The sequence below is a fragment of the Vigna unguiculata genome, chromosome 7 (assembly GCF_004118075.2).
Source record: "Vigna unguiculata cultivar IT97K-499-35 chromosome 7, ASM411807v1, whole genome shotgun sequence".
NCBI classification, from domain to species: domain Eukaryota; kingdom Viridiplantae; phylum Streptophyta; class Magnoliopsida; order Fabales; family Fabaceae; genus Vigna; species Vigna unguiculata.
Window position 1 is genome coordinate 37245058 of NC_040285.1, and position 16917 is coordinate 37261974.

Consider the following 16917-nt stretch of genomic DNA (forward strand, 5'->3'; position numbering starts at 1 on the left):
TAAAAGTAAATCAAAATTGAGTAAAAGAAACTATTTCAATTATTAGAAATCACTACCCTGATCTTTGCTATGCAGTTCAAAAAATAAAAGGTGCGTAATAAGAATAATATGTAAAGTTATATTTGTACGTTAATTCTATTCTTTTATTTTCGTGTTACTTATTGTATTTACATTGTTTTTTTACGTTGGAAATCTCATAGATAAAATCAATTTTACTTTAAAATTAGTTATACAAGATTGAGCTAAATTTTAAGTTATTTTTTAACATGAAATCAAAATCATAAATTAGAGTCTATTTTAAGAAAATTTGTAATTTATTTAACCTATTATTTTATTTTTTATGAAACTATTAATTAATCTCTATTTTCATGCTCGGTAAATATATTATTTGACGTGATAAAATGTATTAAAAGTCTTCCATCAATTATAAATATGGGAAAAATATGTTTTTGTCCCTTAAGTTTGATCCAAATTTGGAAATGATCCCTGGTCAAAACTTGGTTACTATTTGGTTCCTGTACTTTCAAAATCATTGTTTTTAGTCTCTATTTTTGGATGGAGTTAAAAATAACAAACGACATGCCACGTGTTATTTAATTTTTTTATAAAAAAAAAAACTAGCGTCGGCTAGGCCGACGCTTTTCACAAAAATTGAAAAAAATATGTTTTTGATTTCTGAAGTTTAAACTTAATTTGAAAATGGTCACTGGTTGGAACTTGATCATTGTTTAATCCCTGTACATTAAATAATAATTATATAATAATAGTAATATTACATAATAATAATAATAATAATAATAATATATAATTATTAATAGTATTATTATATAATAACAATAAAACTAAGTTAAAACTTTTTCTCTCACCACTTTAGTTTTTCTATTTCCTTTTAATCTTTCTTTTTCATCAAGTGGCATCGAAAACGGATTTCCTCCAAATGTAATCCTTATTGATATTTTATCCTGGTCCATTTTTAATTTGTTTGCAGCTTAAATGTTTTTCAGGTTTCGAAAATATTATTGTTTTTAGTTTAGTTCTTAGAAAAACTTATTCGGTGTATAAACAAATAATATGGTTTTAATCTTCTATTAGAGACTAAAAATGCAAATGGTATAAGAGAAAAAATATGGATTAGAATAAAAAACAACTTGATTCACTATATTTAATTATATTTTATGACATAACTACTCCAAATGTCGTGAATGTTTATGAAAATAGTGTTTTATGGGACAGGTCCTTAAAAATTTATTCTTAAGCTTACAATATGAGGAAAAAAATCTAAAAAATCGAATGTGGTTACAAAGTTGTTGGTAACTTTTATGAAATTTAGACATATTTCTGTTTTTGGATTGAAAGGTAAAAACTTGCTTCAAGAATTTTAGTTTTTTTAAAGTATTTACAAAGACATTTTAATGTTCAAGTCACTTTAGAACTTTTACTTCATTTTAAGTGAGATTCATTATACTACATATTTTTAAACAATGCATGTTATATTTTTACAAGTTTTCAATACGTAATTTCTATAAACATCTTTTATTACTAATAATTTATTATTTAACTTGAATTATAACATCTCGGTAATCTTTATTAAATAAAATCAAATGGGTATTACATTTATAGTAAGAGACATTGCTAGAATTAATTAACAAATTAATTCTATTATGTGCCTCATCTGAAATATTATGATGTGTCTAATTGGGATTTAATAAAATATAAAGATCTATTGGTTATTGTGAAAAGTCTAAATAAAATAAAATAAAGTTTAGTCCAACTTGATGGATGTTGACTTATAAAAAGATATTAGGGTTCTGTCTCTGGTCATAAGGTTCTCTCACAATAAGTCTGGGGTCATAAGATTCTCTCACAATAAGCCATCAAGAAAGAGAGTGTAAGAGGAGTAAAGAAGGCAAAGAGATAGATTTGATAGATTGGAAAAATGAGGTTAAAGAACAGAGATTGAAGAACGCACTATTATTAGATCTATCATGGATCAAGATTAATATCCTATTATGATTTATAGGCATGTGTGTGATTTGTGATCATGTGCGTGAATGTGTGATTATGTGTGTGAACATGTGAGAATCATGAATCTTAAGATTCTATAATGAAGTATTATTGCACGGAAGCTATAAAATAATTTAGTGACATATCATGATAAAGACACTATACAAATGAGACAAACTAAGGTAATTTAGTGTACATAAACAATATTTTTATTCAAAAGTAACATAACTATGACCAAATTATAATATTCATTAAATATTAAAATACAAATATTGAAAAATTTAGAAGATATGAATTTCAATACCCAATTTACGCAATATTTAGATCATAGTATTTCACTGCTCTTTATCATCAATCCACTTTGTTGCCACCCATTTCTCTCCCTTAATCACCGGACAACTTCCATGTAGAGAAGTCTGCAGAAATATCCAGAAAACCAGAAGTGGGTTTGACAACAAAATAACAACTTTGCACTAAGTTCTGAAAATTACTACATTTCTAAGTTTTTGCATGTATTTGATTTTCCTTTAGCTTAATGAAAATTTCTATGTCCATGCGTATTGTAAAAGTAACGCCAATCATATTCATACATCTGAAAATGAAAGATTACCTTATCAATTTCCCCGTTTGCTAACAGTGAATAAAATAAAAGTCCATCGCCCTGTCGTGGTTTAACCTTCAAACCAATGCATTTTCGGTAATCATAATCCGTATCAATATGCAGACCACCCTGCAAATTTGAATACTTAAACGATTACTTAAAATCAAGTCAAGATTTGACAGTGTAATATATTAGAGTTAGTGACAGTAATTAATTTCCAAATCCACCTCATAAGGGAACATTGTTTCTCCTCCAGCTTCAACATTTGATAGGTATAACAGAAAGGAAGCCATCTGCATGATAAACCAGTAAAGTCACACATTCAGAAAAGAATAAAACATATAGCCAACATTACTGAGCAAGTTCCACAAATTGTTTTCCATACTCATCATAGAGAGATCCAGCAGACAAGGGAATTGCTGAAATGACATGATAAATTTATACTTGCATATTCCTATGAAAACATACGAACGAAGTGTTTGACAAGTTGTACTCATTAAGAACTTAGTATACCCTTTGGCTCTTAACAGTGCCGTATTCATCTGGGTTGAACGCATCATAATGAGAATCATATTTCTGGCCAACCTCATACTTCAATATATTGAATTTCTGCAAAATTGTGACAGCATTCCGGCTTTACTCATACATGAACATTTACAGTGCTGTGGAAGGTCACAAAAATACTTAGGAAAGTGACATACTTCCCCATGGCTCCTTGGAATCATTGTAACTTTAGCAATTTTCCTCTCTAACATGTCTAAGATGCCAGATTTGTCTCCTGATGCGCTGATAAATGTGCCTGAACTGTTGCCAGGGAAAAATTAGCATATAGCAGCAACACAAATGTCTCACCTTCATCGTCAATGTGTATCTACTCTAACATATGTAACATTCTTAACTTTATTATGTATCAGAAGTTATTTACCAAAAATTGAGTTAAGCGGTTTCTAAAGCATTTATTTACAATATAACTACGAGCAATATGTAAATATGTATGATATAAAAATATAGAAACATCGAATCTTTAAGAGGGAACTGTTTAACAATGAGATTGATAATGTCACATGTAAATAATAAAAAATAGTTCATAATTTTTATTTCAGTAATGTTTAGAAGAAATATTCTTAATTTGAATTTACACAATAACACTTGTATATTTAGTATGTTTTATGGATTTTCATACAAACTTAAATATGGATTCTGTGTAGGTATCAAACTGTAAATTTGTATCAGATATGTATTTTCTCCTATTCACGTATCAATCCATCCATGTATCATAGGTTAGGCCATCTTTCTCACTGTGAGAGGTCCAAAAAGTTGCTCCACATATATTACAATAGATGATAGGAAAAAGGTTTGCTCAAAACAGTACCTTGTTCTAGTGTCTTTTGTGCTCTCAGCAGTTTCTCCTGTCCGCAAAGCCAGTTTTGATGGTTCAAGTTTTGGCTTTGCCATTTCAATTATTTGCCCACATGCTTCCACACTAGTGAAGTTTGGAAAGTAAAGTGCCCGTGGTCTCCAACTTAAAATCTGCAAAAGAAAAAAAGGGAATCACACTGAAACAAATGAAGTGACGATCATAAGCAGAATTGAGTACAAACTACATAAAACAGCAATTTCTATTTGGAATCTTTATGTCAAATAGATGCCATCCACTTTTAAACCAGTGATGAGTTAATTAATCAAATGTACCTTGGATGGCTTTTACTAACGCCATGTACAATCCAGCAATTGCTAATCCTATTCCACAAAGCCGATATATCTTCACATTTGCAATGTCCAACAAGTTAACGTATCTTCCTATTTTTGTAAGAGATTTTAACAAAACCTTTCCCGAAAAAGTGCCTCCAACAACTGATGAGTTACTGCTAAATTGTTAATGATATCACAAGTGCAGAAAAATTGACGAACAAAGGCACTAATGACAATCCAGAAACATCAGTAATTAATGGCCAATTATTCATTAAAAAACATATGAATTATGAACCATCATGCATTATCATATCATCAAAACCTTAATCAGGTAAATTCATCAGATAACATACATCAAATTATGACTAAACCAAAATCCACTGATCCAACCCCAGAGGAAAGAAAACAAAGGGAATTCACCTGAAAAGGGATTGAATCAAAAAAGGATTCCCCAGATTCACCATGCTCAACAGGTTCACATACTTTCTTCTCAGATTCTTGGAGTATTCTTGACTTTGATCCCACATCGTCCAAATCCTGAAATCGTTGCTAGTGAATAATGAAAGCACAAGAACCCAAGAAAGAAAGAGCAATATAGAAACCTGAAATAGGAGAGGAGATACAAAGAAGCCAGCAACGAAGAAAAGGGAGCAAAGGAAGGAAAGTGCAGGTATCCCCAACTTCAGTTTGGAACTCTTCATTTTGCCTTTCATCGTTTCTCGTCACAGAAAAAATAAATAATTAATTAAAACAATGCAAGCTTCTTCTTCTTCTTGTCCTTTTCTCTGTACTTTTTCTCCTCAAGCGATTCTGCAACTACCCATTGGGGTGTGAAGGAAGACATAACTGTGAAGATTACTAAAGATTTTGGCTTTGGTAGCAGGTCTTTGTTTCTACGCAACATGTCACCAAATGCAACTATGGCGGGAGGTTTTTTTTTTTCTTTTTTTTTTGTTCTGTTTCGACATTCAGAAACATTTTTGTTTTTGTTTAAAACATATAAACAAGATAATGTGTAGGTTGATTCTGGTTTAGATGGATCCATATCACTTAAAGGACTGATTAAAAGTTTTTATATCTGTCCTGCATAAAAAATAATATAGTAAAACTCAAGGCTATTTTTAACCATTTTTTTTCACTGAACTAAAAAACTAATTTTATTATTTTTCTTCTCTTCAATTTCTTGTTGATCAAATAAATTCAAAATAAAATTTATATTTTGTAACGATCAAAAATATTCCTTACAGTCGTATTTGAAAAAAAAAAAATCTTAAGAACAAATTATTTTTTAAGTTTTGTTAATCGAACCTTTTTATATTTTCAATCTATTAAAGAATAATGATTAATAATTATTATGAAGGTGTTAGTAATTTTACTTCTAAGGTCCATTTTATTTTTTGCCTTTAATTAGAAGGGATGTCCCAAATCTGTTGGGTCTAAGGGCTGACCTATAAGGTGTCAAGGTCCTACAGTAGTCAAGAGTCCCCTCTTACTCTCATTTGCACACTTTTCCCTCTCATACACTCATTCTTCCTTTCGGAACGTTCTGCTAGGGTTACTCACGGCTCTTGGTCAAGCTAGCTCTAAGCTCAGTCGCCCGTCCCAATTCTTAGATATGCTCTTGGAGCTGTTGGTTCCGTTGGTTTCAGACTCGAAGCCCGATATTAGCCCTTTTCCAGGTAAGGGAAGTTAGGGTTTCATTAAAGCTTTGGTTTTCATGATTTCTCTGATGATATTTCGTGATTCGTTTGATTGTTTACTACTTTGAGCTTATAAAATGTCGTATTGTGTTGATTGGGCTATGTTGTTGGACTGTTGCACGAGAGAACAGTGGTGGGCATTGGTTTTCTCGCCCAAGCGAGCATGTCTCGCCTATGCGAGATCAACATAGGCTCGCCCAAGCTACTTTACGCGCATAGTCGCTCAGGTGACCTACGCTGTTTTGAGCGAGCGAACGTCTCGCTCAGGCGAGAGGGATCTCGCCTAAGCGAGATCCCCCGCGTAAGGTTACTGTTCCCCTTTTCGAGCCCTCGCCTAGGCGAAGGGGGCTCGCCTGAGCGAGAGTCTCTCACCTGAGCGAGGAGCTAGGCGAGGGTAGTGCGTTGTTTGGTTGTTTCTTCGATCTTGAATGGTTACTACTCGCTTGAATTTAATTATTATGTTAAAAGCATGAGACAAATGATTATGCATGAGCGATGTGATTCATGGATTGTAAATGATAGGTTTTGGTATGAACTTGGCATGTGATTTAAATAAGATGGTTGGTATCAAATAGACATGGTAATGATATGAAATACAAATCTATATTCATGGTTTGGGAAGGATGATTTGGTATTAATTCAACATTTGGATATGAATGAGGATGATTTATAAATGTTGGCATGAGATTCATATGCATGATGGATATTACTTGACTGCTTTTGTATGACTGGTATGTGGTCAGTACGTAATTCCTTGAGCTCTGTAGGTGAGATTTCAGGATCGTACATCAGTGGTCAGAACGTAATTCCATGATCTCTGTTAGTGGGTGTTAGTGGGTGTTCATGGTGGTGTCCATCTATATAATTTGGTAAGGATTCAAAGTAAGGTTGTCTCCTGACACTCTAAGGAGTCAGTTAGTCTCACTTAGAGCGGACTTACTCTTGTGGTGAGAGTAGCATGAGGCCTGAAACTCATTAAGGACTAACTTTGTGTGTGAGGGATTGAAACATTGTAACACTTAGCTCGGGGGTGAGCATGGTAATCCACCACAAGTGCAAGCATCCGTTGAATCCGACCAAATTATATGTATCCGGGATGAGTTGAGTTAGAGTATAGTGTATTGCTTGAGAAAGTTGTTTGGATGATATATAAATACTGCTTGGATTGGATAATAGTATGTGACTGCATGATAATTTGTTGTCTACTCTAACTTACCATTTGCTTGTTTGATTGCTTGTATGTTGTTCTTCTATTTTTGTGATGATCATCAATTTATTGATGGGAGCATATGCGAGAGGTACTCGAGGTCAACAGGGAAGAGATGATTCTGCTGCATAGTCTACTTGGGCTGGACCTCATATTTTAATTGGGTTTTTCTTTAAGGCTATGGCCCATGTACTAGTTTGTCCTTTAAATTCCTATATGATACTGTTAAACTTTATGTCTTGTTTTTTTTTGTAGCATCATGGTATGCCTTGGTTACTCTACGAAGTTGTATTTGTACTCCAGGACTGCATTACTATATTACTCTATGCGACGTTTCCTTCTAATTTTAGATTATTAATTAAATGGGACGTTACATTACCGTGTATAAGTTAATTATATTAATTTTTTAACTATCAAAATATTAATTCTTATTTTTGTTTGTGTGTTATTTTAGAAATTCGATCAAGTAATTATTCTTTTTATCTTTTTATTTACACAATTTTTTACTAATTTACATATATTTATTTATCACGGCGTAAAAAGTAATAAAGACAAAAAAAATACAGTCTATAAATATTTTATTAAATTTTTAAAAAAATCTTAAAAATATCAAGGACACTAAAAAAGAAATAAAAAGTGTATAAAATCTTTTCAATTATTTAATTTTTATTTCCAAAAATAATTACTAGACATTTTTATTGAATAAATGTCAAAGTGTATTAGGGTATCAATTTGGACAATCACTTTGCATTGATAAGGTAAGGGGTCGTTTAGGGTCGACCCGTCCTTTGATTTATAAAATGTGGGTCGATTGATTTGTCCCGAATTTTTAATAAAGATCGAAAATTTATTCCGCATAAGAGTGAGTTTGCAGGTCAATTTATTTTTTTATTTTTTATTTATAAAGTTTTTAATGTTTAACAAATTGGAAAACTTTAACAAGTTCACAAAATTAAGCAAAGAATAACAAGTTTACAAAATTAAGCAAACATTTTGAAAAGTTAGATGATAAATTTATAATTGAACATTTTTTTATGGGGGTTACCATTACCAAGCCGGACCATGCAGGTTGCTGGCTTTTACAAATCAGCGCACTCAATGTCATGGGTCGTCTCATGTTTTTTTGGCAGGTCGACTCGTTTGCCCAAATCCATATTGTCACCCTTAAGGTATTTTTCACATTTTGCGGTCTGAATCCCGTCAAGGTTTTGTCTTTAAAAAGCATTTTGAATGATTAAAGGATGAAAGAGTATTTAAATTGTTTTTGACAATGACTCCTAAGTGATGTGGGATCATAGAACCTACCAGAACAAATATAATTCTCTAAACATAAGAAGAAATTTAATTGTTTACTTAAAATTGGGTAGAAAGTTTTTCACAAGTTTTATTGAAGACTCGCCAAATTGTTATATTCTTGGATCTATATTTTATCATTTGATCAAAAGTTATTATTATAATCGATAGTTAGGATATAAATATTTATACTTAAAATTGAAATTCAAACACCATATTTTGTTTGTGACGTAATCCACATTGATTTTCATCACAAAAACAATTGATATCACTTGCAATATAAACCAATTTGTTTCAAATAAACATATTTAATGCTTAGACATGAGCTTATTAACGGGACATTAAAATTTGGGAAACACAACAAGAATAAGACATGAGCTCAACCCACACATAAGAGATTCACGCAATTTTCAACCAAAAAACTTAAAATAATAGATTTTCATCTTTTATATTGGTACTTAAGTTTCTTATTTTTATCTAATATGAGACTTAGACTCATAATTATATTCTCGACCATTGTTAATCTAATTATATCTCAGTGATTCATGTTACAACTAAAAGTTTCCACTAACGCATATCGATCTAAATATGCTCTTAATCGTCCACGTTTGACTTACAATGTGGAAAATGAACTTTTGATGTTAAACAACATATTCGTATACCCAAGGTAGGTGCATGTACATGTTTTATTCTTGTAAGATTTTTATTTATTCTGGTAAAGTTCATGTTCATTCATCAGATTGTAAACTGCATAGATTTTTTTAAACAACTATATCCTTCAAGAAACTGTTAATTTTGGTCGCGTCACAGTGAATAACGCCACTTGATCCATTAATTTAACTTCTCACTCAACGATTATTACATATTAATTTTTGAGGAGAAAGTAAAATTAAAGAAGTGTGTGAATAATAAGAGCAGCTACAAACTAAATCTGCTTTCTAATGCACTCACCCACCCACTTGTTCATTTCCACTTTTATAAGTAGCTCAACTCTTTTATGCTACGCGCTTAACTCATTGATGGTGTTAAATTGGTGCATTGAAAAAGAAGAACAAAACACGAGACTCGTCGTAGCATTTATTCTCACACGGAGTACCCACGATTCAATGGAACAATAATTAAATATTAAAAACCCTTTTTCCAAGTACAATGCCACAACACAACTCCATATCCTCCTGCAGATAGGAGATCAAATAATTGGAAGAAAAATTCCACAATTTTAGAACTCCCTCCTATTTCTAGAAACGTTTTGTATCCAAAGCAAGGTTTTATAGCCGCAGATTCATTTCCACACCACAATTATACACAAACAAACCTTTTCGCCTTTCACATCTTAAATCTCTCTGTTTCGTGCCTCACACGTGCAATGGAACTTATTCCACACTATTATATTACTGTCATTATAAATACCCTCATAGCCTCTCCACACTTTGAAAAGCCTAAACCTTCACACATTAGTTTTTTTGTACCATAATTCACTTATTACTTATTCCGTTTCTTGCAGCTAATGGTTAGAGGAGGCATCACCAAATCAAACTTGTTGCTTCTGGGGTAAGTTTTCGAACCTCGAACATAGTTTTTACCATTTTTCAACATCATAGTCTTTCTGTCTGCTCTTTCAGATTTTTGTTCTTCTTTTTTGTTTTTGCGGAGAAATTGAAAGATCAAGCCTTTATCTGCAGGGGAGCTAAGAGAGCAAAGAGTGGACTCAGCAAATTCTCTGCTACTGCACGAGCTTCTGCTGCAGAAAGCTCTGGAGAAATCTCAAAGAGTGGTGGTGGGAGGGTAGAGGATTCAGCGTGGTGGGTCCCACACCCACGCACAGGAATTTACTTCCCCAAAGGACATGAGTGGGTGATGGAAGATGTTCCAGAGGATGCAGCTCGTTTAAACCAGACATTTTGGTTCAGAAACGTTGATGGTGTTGACATCCCCAAACACCAACCTTAATCACTGTCCCACAACAACATTCTACTGATCTCGTATCATGTAGTCGTGTCGTGTCACACATTGTTAATTAACCCTTCTCCTAGAAAGGATAAGAATATATTATTATAGTCAGAATAACAACATGTAATAATTTCTCGTGGTTGAGGGCAACACGGTCGTGTTCTTACACTTCCCGACCATGCATGATGCTTATATGTATCATAACAAGTTTATTATTATTAAACTATATATATGTATCTGCAAAAGTCTGGTATCGTACCCTTTTTTTTTTGGTCTGTTTGGTAATGGTACAGTTACGGAGTACGAACGAAGAGTCCACATAGTTGTGAGCACTTGATAAAGGAGGCAATATTGATCACTAAAAGTTCATGATCGCATCCAGATATGATTCTAGTTTTCGTTTTACATCACCAACTTTTGTGCTATAAAATTGTCCTGAAGGAATCATATGAAAGCCTCGTTTGTGGTGCAGCTTGGGCTTTGTGTTGCCCCATTACATGAGGCGATTGTTTCTGAAGCCGGAGTGTGGAATATTGAATGTAACAGGAAAAATGCGTCTTTAATCATCAAAGCATTTATGCTAGATTCCATTGTTATCTATCTCACACTACATTTCTTCTGGTGTAGTGAAGAAAACAGATGATGAATATTAGCTCATTATTACGCAGTCATTTTTGTCCCATCTATTGCTATGCTTCTATTTATCTCACTTCATTCAAAGGAGACTAAAGAAGAAAAAGGCCAAAGATAATTTACTTGTAACAGTTTTATTTTATTATATTTTTCAGAACGGCCCTCTCAGAGGCAAGAAAATTACCATTTAGTGCGTGAGATGACAAATCAAATCAGTTTATTTAACTTGTCACTTCAGTTAGAAACAGATTATTTAATTTTATCATAAGTGATTTGTGAACAAACTTTCATTATAAACTTGATATAACTTTATATTTTGATTACTAAATTATTTGATGATTTTTTTTTTCAAATTTAAGGATGAACTATATATATATATATATATATATATATATATATATATATATATATATATATATTACATATTTTTAGTTAATTAACAACATAAAACGATTCCCATTTTTATAGTCTCTCTTGCGTTTTAAATGTAATAATATTTATTAAAATATTATAATAAATTTGTAATGAAAATTTTAAGTATAAGATTATGTTATTTATTTACGAATACCATGTCAAGTTTAAATAATGAATACGATAAATATATAAGTGTATATTGTATCAAATCGGAATTAAATCAATGGTAAATAATTAATTTCACTATTTTTTAGCAACAATTAAAGGTTAAGTCCAGTACGTGTATTTTCTTTTTCTAAATCCATATTTTAACAAATGAAAGAAAATATATATATATATATATATATATATATATATATATATATATATATATATATATATATATATATATATATATATATATATATATATATACTCTACAACAAAAACAATGATTAATAAAATATTTTCCTTTAAAATAAGCAAATTAGCTAACTTAATATAAAGAGTTATCACGAAGTTGAAGTTGTTTTTAATTTAATAGTATATGTTTTCTCTTTTTTTAAATGAGGTAAATAACAATAAAATATTTACATTCATTCTGTATTTCCTCAAAATATAATTTATTCCATTCACTTTTTTTTATCAATACCAACAAAATAAAAATATACCACCTTATGCATTTTATCAACCGTTATCGTAGTAAATACTAATAAAAATTATGAAACACTTTTTTATAAAAACAAAATATTCTATAACATGTACTTTAAAAAATATTATTATATATTTTTTCGAAACTAATTCTGATTCTCCAAACTAGTCATTAACATTTATAAGGACATAATGGGAAGAGGATTTCTTTGTCTGTAATGTGTAGGCAAGTTTGGCGTAATTGATCGTTCAGTCATGATTAATGCCATAAACGTCTTTCCTTTTTCATTTAAAAAAAATAAAGAAATCAAGACTAAAGAGTCAATTCTCTATCTCTTTGTCAACAGATAAAAGCCGGTTATTTAATTCAAGAAAATAAATTATATTTTAATAAATACCGACCACTTTATTAAAAATACAAGAAATTAGATATATTCATTTATAAAAAATTATACTATGATTCTATTTTTTTAAAGTGATTTAGTATAGACCATTAATTAATATATCAATATTTCCTTAAAAAATTAATGAACCATATTAAATCGTTAGAAAAAATAAATAATAAAAGTCAAAAAACGAATATCATACCATCATTTTTCTTATTTAAAACGTGAATACACATCTTTTGAACTGCGTCATTCACTTGTTTACTGTACAAAAACTCAAATCCTGTAGCTACTGTTTGATTGATCCTCTCACTATTCCCACATAATATAATAAATGATGAATAAGTAATATTGATATTAAATAATAATACTGTAAGAAGTAAGATAAGTAATACGAAAATAATAAGCGATAATATTATTTATTTATTTTGATTAATTTTATTTATCCAATATTATTCCTTTATCCTATCCGATATAATTAAATTTACTCCGAATTTCTTGTCAGGGATACGTTTTTTTTTCAGCGTAGCCACACCGGCTAAGAGAGATATGTTGTTGAAACTCGAAAGCTTTATGTTATCAAATATTCGAAATTGTATTGTCGTTTCGTAATGTCATATCAGGCCAGTTTTATCGACACGCAGCGCAGGTGTTTCGGACAATTTTTCCCGGTTTTGACTTAAATAGTGATTAACACTAAAAATGAAGGCTTATCTTCTGTCAACATTTCTACAACCTTATCCTCTTCCTCTAAGTCTAATACTCCATATGATGATGTTAAATAAAGTGAAGGAGGAAAAAATTAAAATGGAAATATTTTTATGAATTAAAATAAAATACAAAAAAAATTATATTGTATTTAAATTATTTATATTATTTGATATATTTTTGTTTTAATGTTAAATTAAATATTATTATAAAATATGTTTGAAATGTTAAATAAATTTAACAAAATTTGATTAAAATAATTAAATTTATGTATTTTAAAAGATAAAAAACGAAATCAGTCAAAAATTTTAAAATAAATTAATTTTAAAATTTATTGAGAGTTAAGAGAAAAAATATATTTAACCCTTATTATTATAATAAAAAAATCATTATTGATAATCAATTTTAAAATTAGTATATTGTATTATGTAAGATAATATTTCAAAGCATTTATTATTTTAACATCGAAACGATTATACTGAATTGATGGTTAATAGCCCAACTGATTGGAACAAAACAACAAATATATGATTACAAATTAATTACATCTACCATTTCCATTATCATACAAGTACTTTTTTATGCAATTTATTCCTTTTTTCTGTTTTTTTTTTGGCGTCCTTTGAATTGAAATATTTTCTTAATAATATTTTTTATGATCTAATACATTTATAGATTAGTTTTAATCCAATTTTATAGACTTACGTGATGCTTAAAAGGTGTTAATTATTTAAAAATAAAATTGTAAGAAAATCATATACACAAAAATTAGTTGTGAATTGTGAAAAGTATAAGAACTATATATACATTAGGGTAAATATATTCATTTATTTTATTTTAATTAGCAACTTTGTAATTAAACCAGTACTGTAATAATTAAATGATTTAATTTAATAACATGGTTTTTGGTGGTTTGACGTGACCGTTTAAACTATTATACCTCGCTGTTATCCACGACCACGAGTCATCAATAGTAAATTTTAATATTAATACATGGTCTTTCGATCAATAATAACTTTTAGATTTTTATATATATTATAAATTTATAATAATATACATTAACATTATAGTTGCAAAAAAATAAAAATTACTTAAAATAATAGTAAAACAATATTCGAAAGTAAAATTAAAACAGTTTTTGATAAATACGTTGCAGTTGTCTATCATTCTCGTTCTTTCAAATGGCCCAATCCTTAACTATAACAATATCTTAGTGTCTGACAAGTTACATTACAAAGTATTATTATTAGACAAAATCATTAAAATATCTTTTTTTTTTTTTTAGTTTCTCTATTTAATCGACGATTTCAATTTCTGTGAACTTTCTTGGAAAAAAAGAGATTGGATGAGCGAAGAATCGCAGACTGTTCCGCTTCTTCATCGAACTTGCCATTGCCTTTGACCCTTCTATCTCTCCCTTTCCCTTTTCTCCATATCTTCATAACTCTTCATTCGCTCGTCGAATCAGGAACACTGAATCGTGATTCGCTGTGTATGACGAGCGCTTCAGAGCTATTCCACACCAGAAGGCATCGATTGGGACGAAATGCTATCGATCTAGGGTTCGACACAGAACTCCAAGCCGCCGATTCTTTCCGCCGTCGCCACCACGTGCGCCGCCTCCGTCATCACCCGGTATATTCATTTTCCTTTTGTTCTTGCCCAATCCCACAGATCAGTTACCGCAATTGAAAGTTGAAATTCCTGAAGATTTGTATGCATAGTATCTGTCGAATTGTTATTAGGAGCGGCAAGTTGATATGATATTAGTGTTGTGGCTGTGACGATTAGATTTTTTATGAGGTGAATTTTTTGGTCGTTAGGAGCGTGCATCTGATAGAGTCGGTGGGCGGTATCGACGGTCTTTCATAAATGATAGCGTTGATTCTGAAGAAACCGTAAGAGGCAGTCTTGGAGGAAGTACCAGTGAGAGGCTACCCGTGGGCGTTGTTCTTGCACGGGCCAGACTCCTTCAGAGGTTGAGAGGGGAACCTCTGTCTAGAAACAGGTGTGCTTTGACCTCTATGTATGTTAATGTATCTATCTATCTACATTATGTTATTGCCCCACCCTGAAAAAAATATATTAATTGTTTGGTACGGAAAATTTTTATTTATTTTCTTTTTTTTTTATTTGGAAGTTTTTAAAATGGGACATTATCATGTAACCTTGTAAGCATGCTTTTCATCTATTTGCTGATATGGATATTGGATGACATTGTATTAGTCTGTCTTCATTAATCGTGGTCGTGATTTTACTTGTTAAATGAGTTCTGTTATCCCCGTGACACTAAGATCAAGTTAAATTCTGTGTTGAGATTATCTCTTTACCGAACATTATCTTATCTGATTATTTAATATTGATAAGTGTGGCTATGGTGTTAATGTGACAATTCTTTCTTGATGTCGTTGCTTAAATGTCCAGTTAACAACCTCTTGGGCATACATTAACTTATTTCCTTTGATGCAAAACAATCCTTTGGGAAAAAAAGAAAATCCTTAATTGCATATGGACAGTTGGTTTTGTTGTCTTCGATGCATTATCGTGATATGTGTGCAAACCATGTTCTACGTATTTTCTCTAATACAGAACATGTGGAGACTACTCTTTTGGTCAATGTGTTGATGCCTATTTTGCACACTGAGCCGATTACTCTGGATTCAATTTTATGTTTAGGGAACTAATCGATGGTAATTTTGCTATTCAAATGAATACATGCAATTATTTGTCTCTTGGTTATTAGCTAAGGGTATGGCATTAGTTGAGCTTCTCATAGCACACAATTGCTTCATGTAGAACTTATCATTCATGTAATAAGAAGATTTTTTTATCTTCTTTCATAGACCGATGTATTGTGATAGATGCTCCAATTGATGTCGCCGTCGAAGTTCTTAGTGTATTCTTGATTATTATTGTTGAAAAGATCAACAGATCAACCCTTGCCCTTTAATTGGCTGATGGAATTATGTTTGATTTGTTTCCTTAGGCAACATGGTATAGATTCATTAGGTGAGGATCGGGAAAGTGAATCATCAAATGAAGTTGCAACTGGGGCCACTCTAGTTACTGACTTGACTTCACAGATGGGAAGGTCCCAGTTCTTGCAGGAACTAAACAAAAAACCACCTGGACTTACTCAGGAGGCCATGGACTGTTTGAATCAGGAAGTTTTTAGCAGCAGCGAGATAGGATTGGATTCCAAGGTAATGCAGGACTGTAGTATATGCTTGGAAACTTTCACAGATGGAGATGAGCTGATACGTCTGCCATGTGGCCATAAATTCCACTCTGTTTGCTTGGATCCATGGATTCGCTGCTGTGGAGACTGCCCATATTGTCGAAGACCTGTAGTTCTTAATACTCACTTATCATAATACGACCATGACTGATTGCTTTTTGAATTAATTTACTTTGTCTTTTTTTTTTTTTCGTTCTTGTATGAAAGGATAAGAATACTGTAATGGAGCTGTTTTTTTGTAACCATGTCGTATCTTATCACGAAATTATGTAGTTTTTCTTTCTTTCCTGGTGACAATGGGAAAGATATGGGTATCTAAACCTATTGTAAGACGTGTTCTTGTAACCACTCCCGTACATAGTAATTTTAATATTTGTATTCCTGACCAGAAAGTTTCTTATTCATTTGTTTAAATATTCATTTATCAGGTTTAGTTATTTGTATACGGTTTATTGTAACAT

The 16917-nt window shown here is 31.1% G+C and overlaps 3 protein-coding genes across 5 annotated transcripts; 2 read left to right on the forward strand and 1 right to left on the reverse strand.

Moving 5' to 3' along the window:
• Positions 1–2189: 2189 nt before the first annotated feature.
• LOC114192302 (probable prolyl 4-hydroxylase 9) lies at positions 2190–5244 on the reverse strand. 3 transcript variants are annotated; one of them, XM_028081987.1, is made up of 8 exons: positions 4921–5244; positions 4718–4834; positions 3978–4135; positions 3307–3409; positions 3119–3214; positions 2833–2898; positions 2615–2734; positions 2190–2420 (listed from the first exon to the last, which is right to left on the reverse strand). In XM_028081987.1, the coding sequence occupies exons 1-8, from the start codon at positions 5008–5010 to the stop codon at positions 2340–2342; spliced, it is 831 nt and encodes a 276-aa protein (XP_027937788.1). In that variant the 5' UTR covers positions 5011–5244; the 3' UTR covers positions 2190–2339. The 3 variants fall into 3 exon arrangements, with proteins under 3 accessions (XP_027937788.1, XP_027937789.1, XP_027937787.1); XM_028081988.1 differs by having other exon boundaries at positions 4718–4810; positions 4900–5244; XM_028081986.1 differs by having other exon boundaries at positions 2192–2420; positions 4900–5244.
• A 4482-nt stretch (positions 5245–9726) lies between these two features.
• Positions 9727–11118, forward strand: LOC114190860. The gene is made up of 2 exons (XM_028079913.1): positions 9727–10048; positions 10180–11118. Exons 1-2 carry the CDS (start codon positions 10005–10007, stop codon positions 10445–10447), a joined length of 312 nt encoding a protein of 103 aa, XP_027935714.1. The 5' UTR covers positions 9727–10004; the 3' UTR covers positions 10448–11118.
• A 3407-nt stretch (positions 11119–14525) lies between these two features.
• On the forward strand, positions 14526–16848 carry LOC114191493 (probable E3 ubiquitin-protein ligase RHY1A). The gene is made up of 3 exons (XM_028080679.1): positions 14526–14853; positions 15042–15226; positions 16205–16848. Exons 1-3 carry the CDS (start codon positions 14713–14715, stop codon positions 16590–16592), a joined length of 714 nt encoding a protein of 237 aa, XP_027936480.1. The 5' UTR covers positions 14526–14712; the 3' UTR covers positions 16593–16848.
• Positions 16849–16917: the final 69 nt, after the last annotated feature.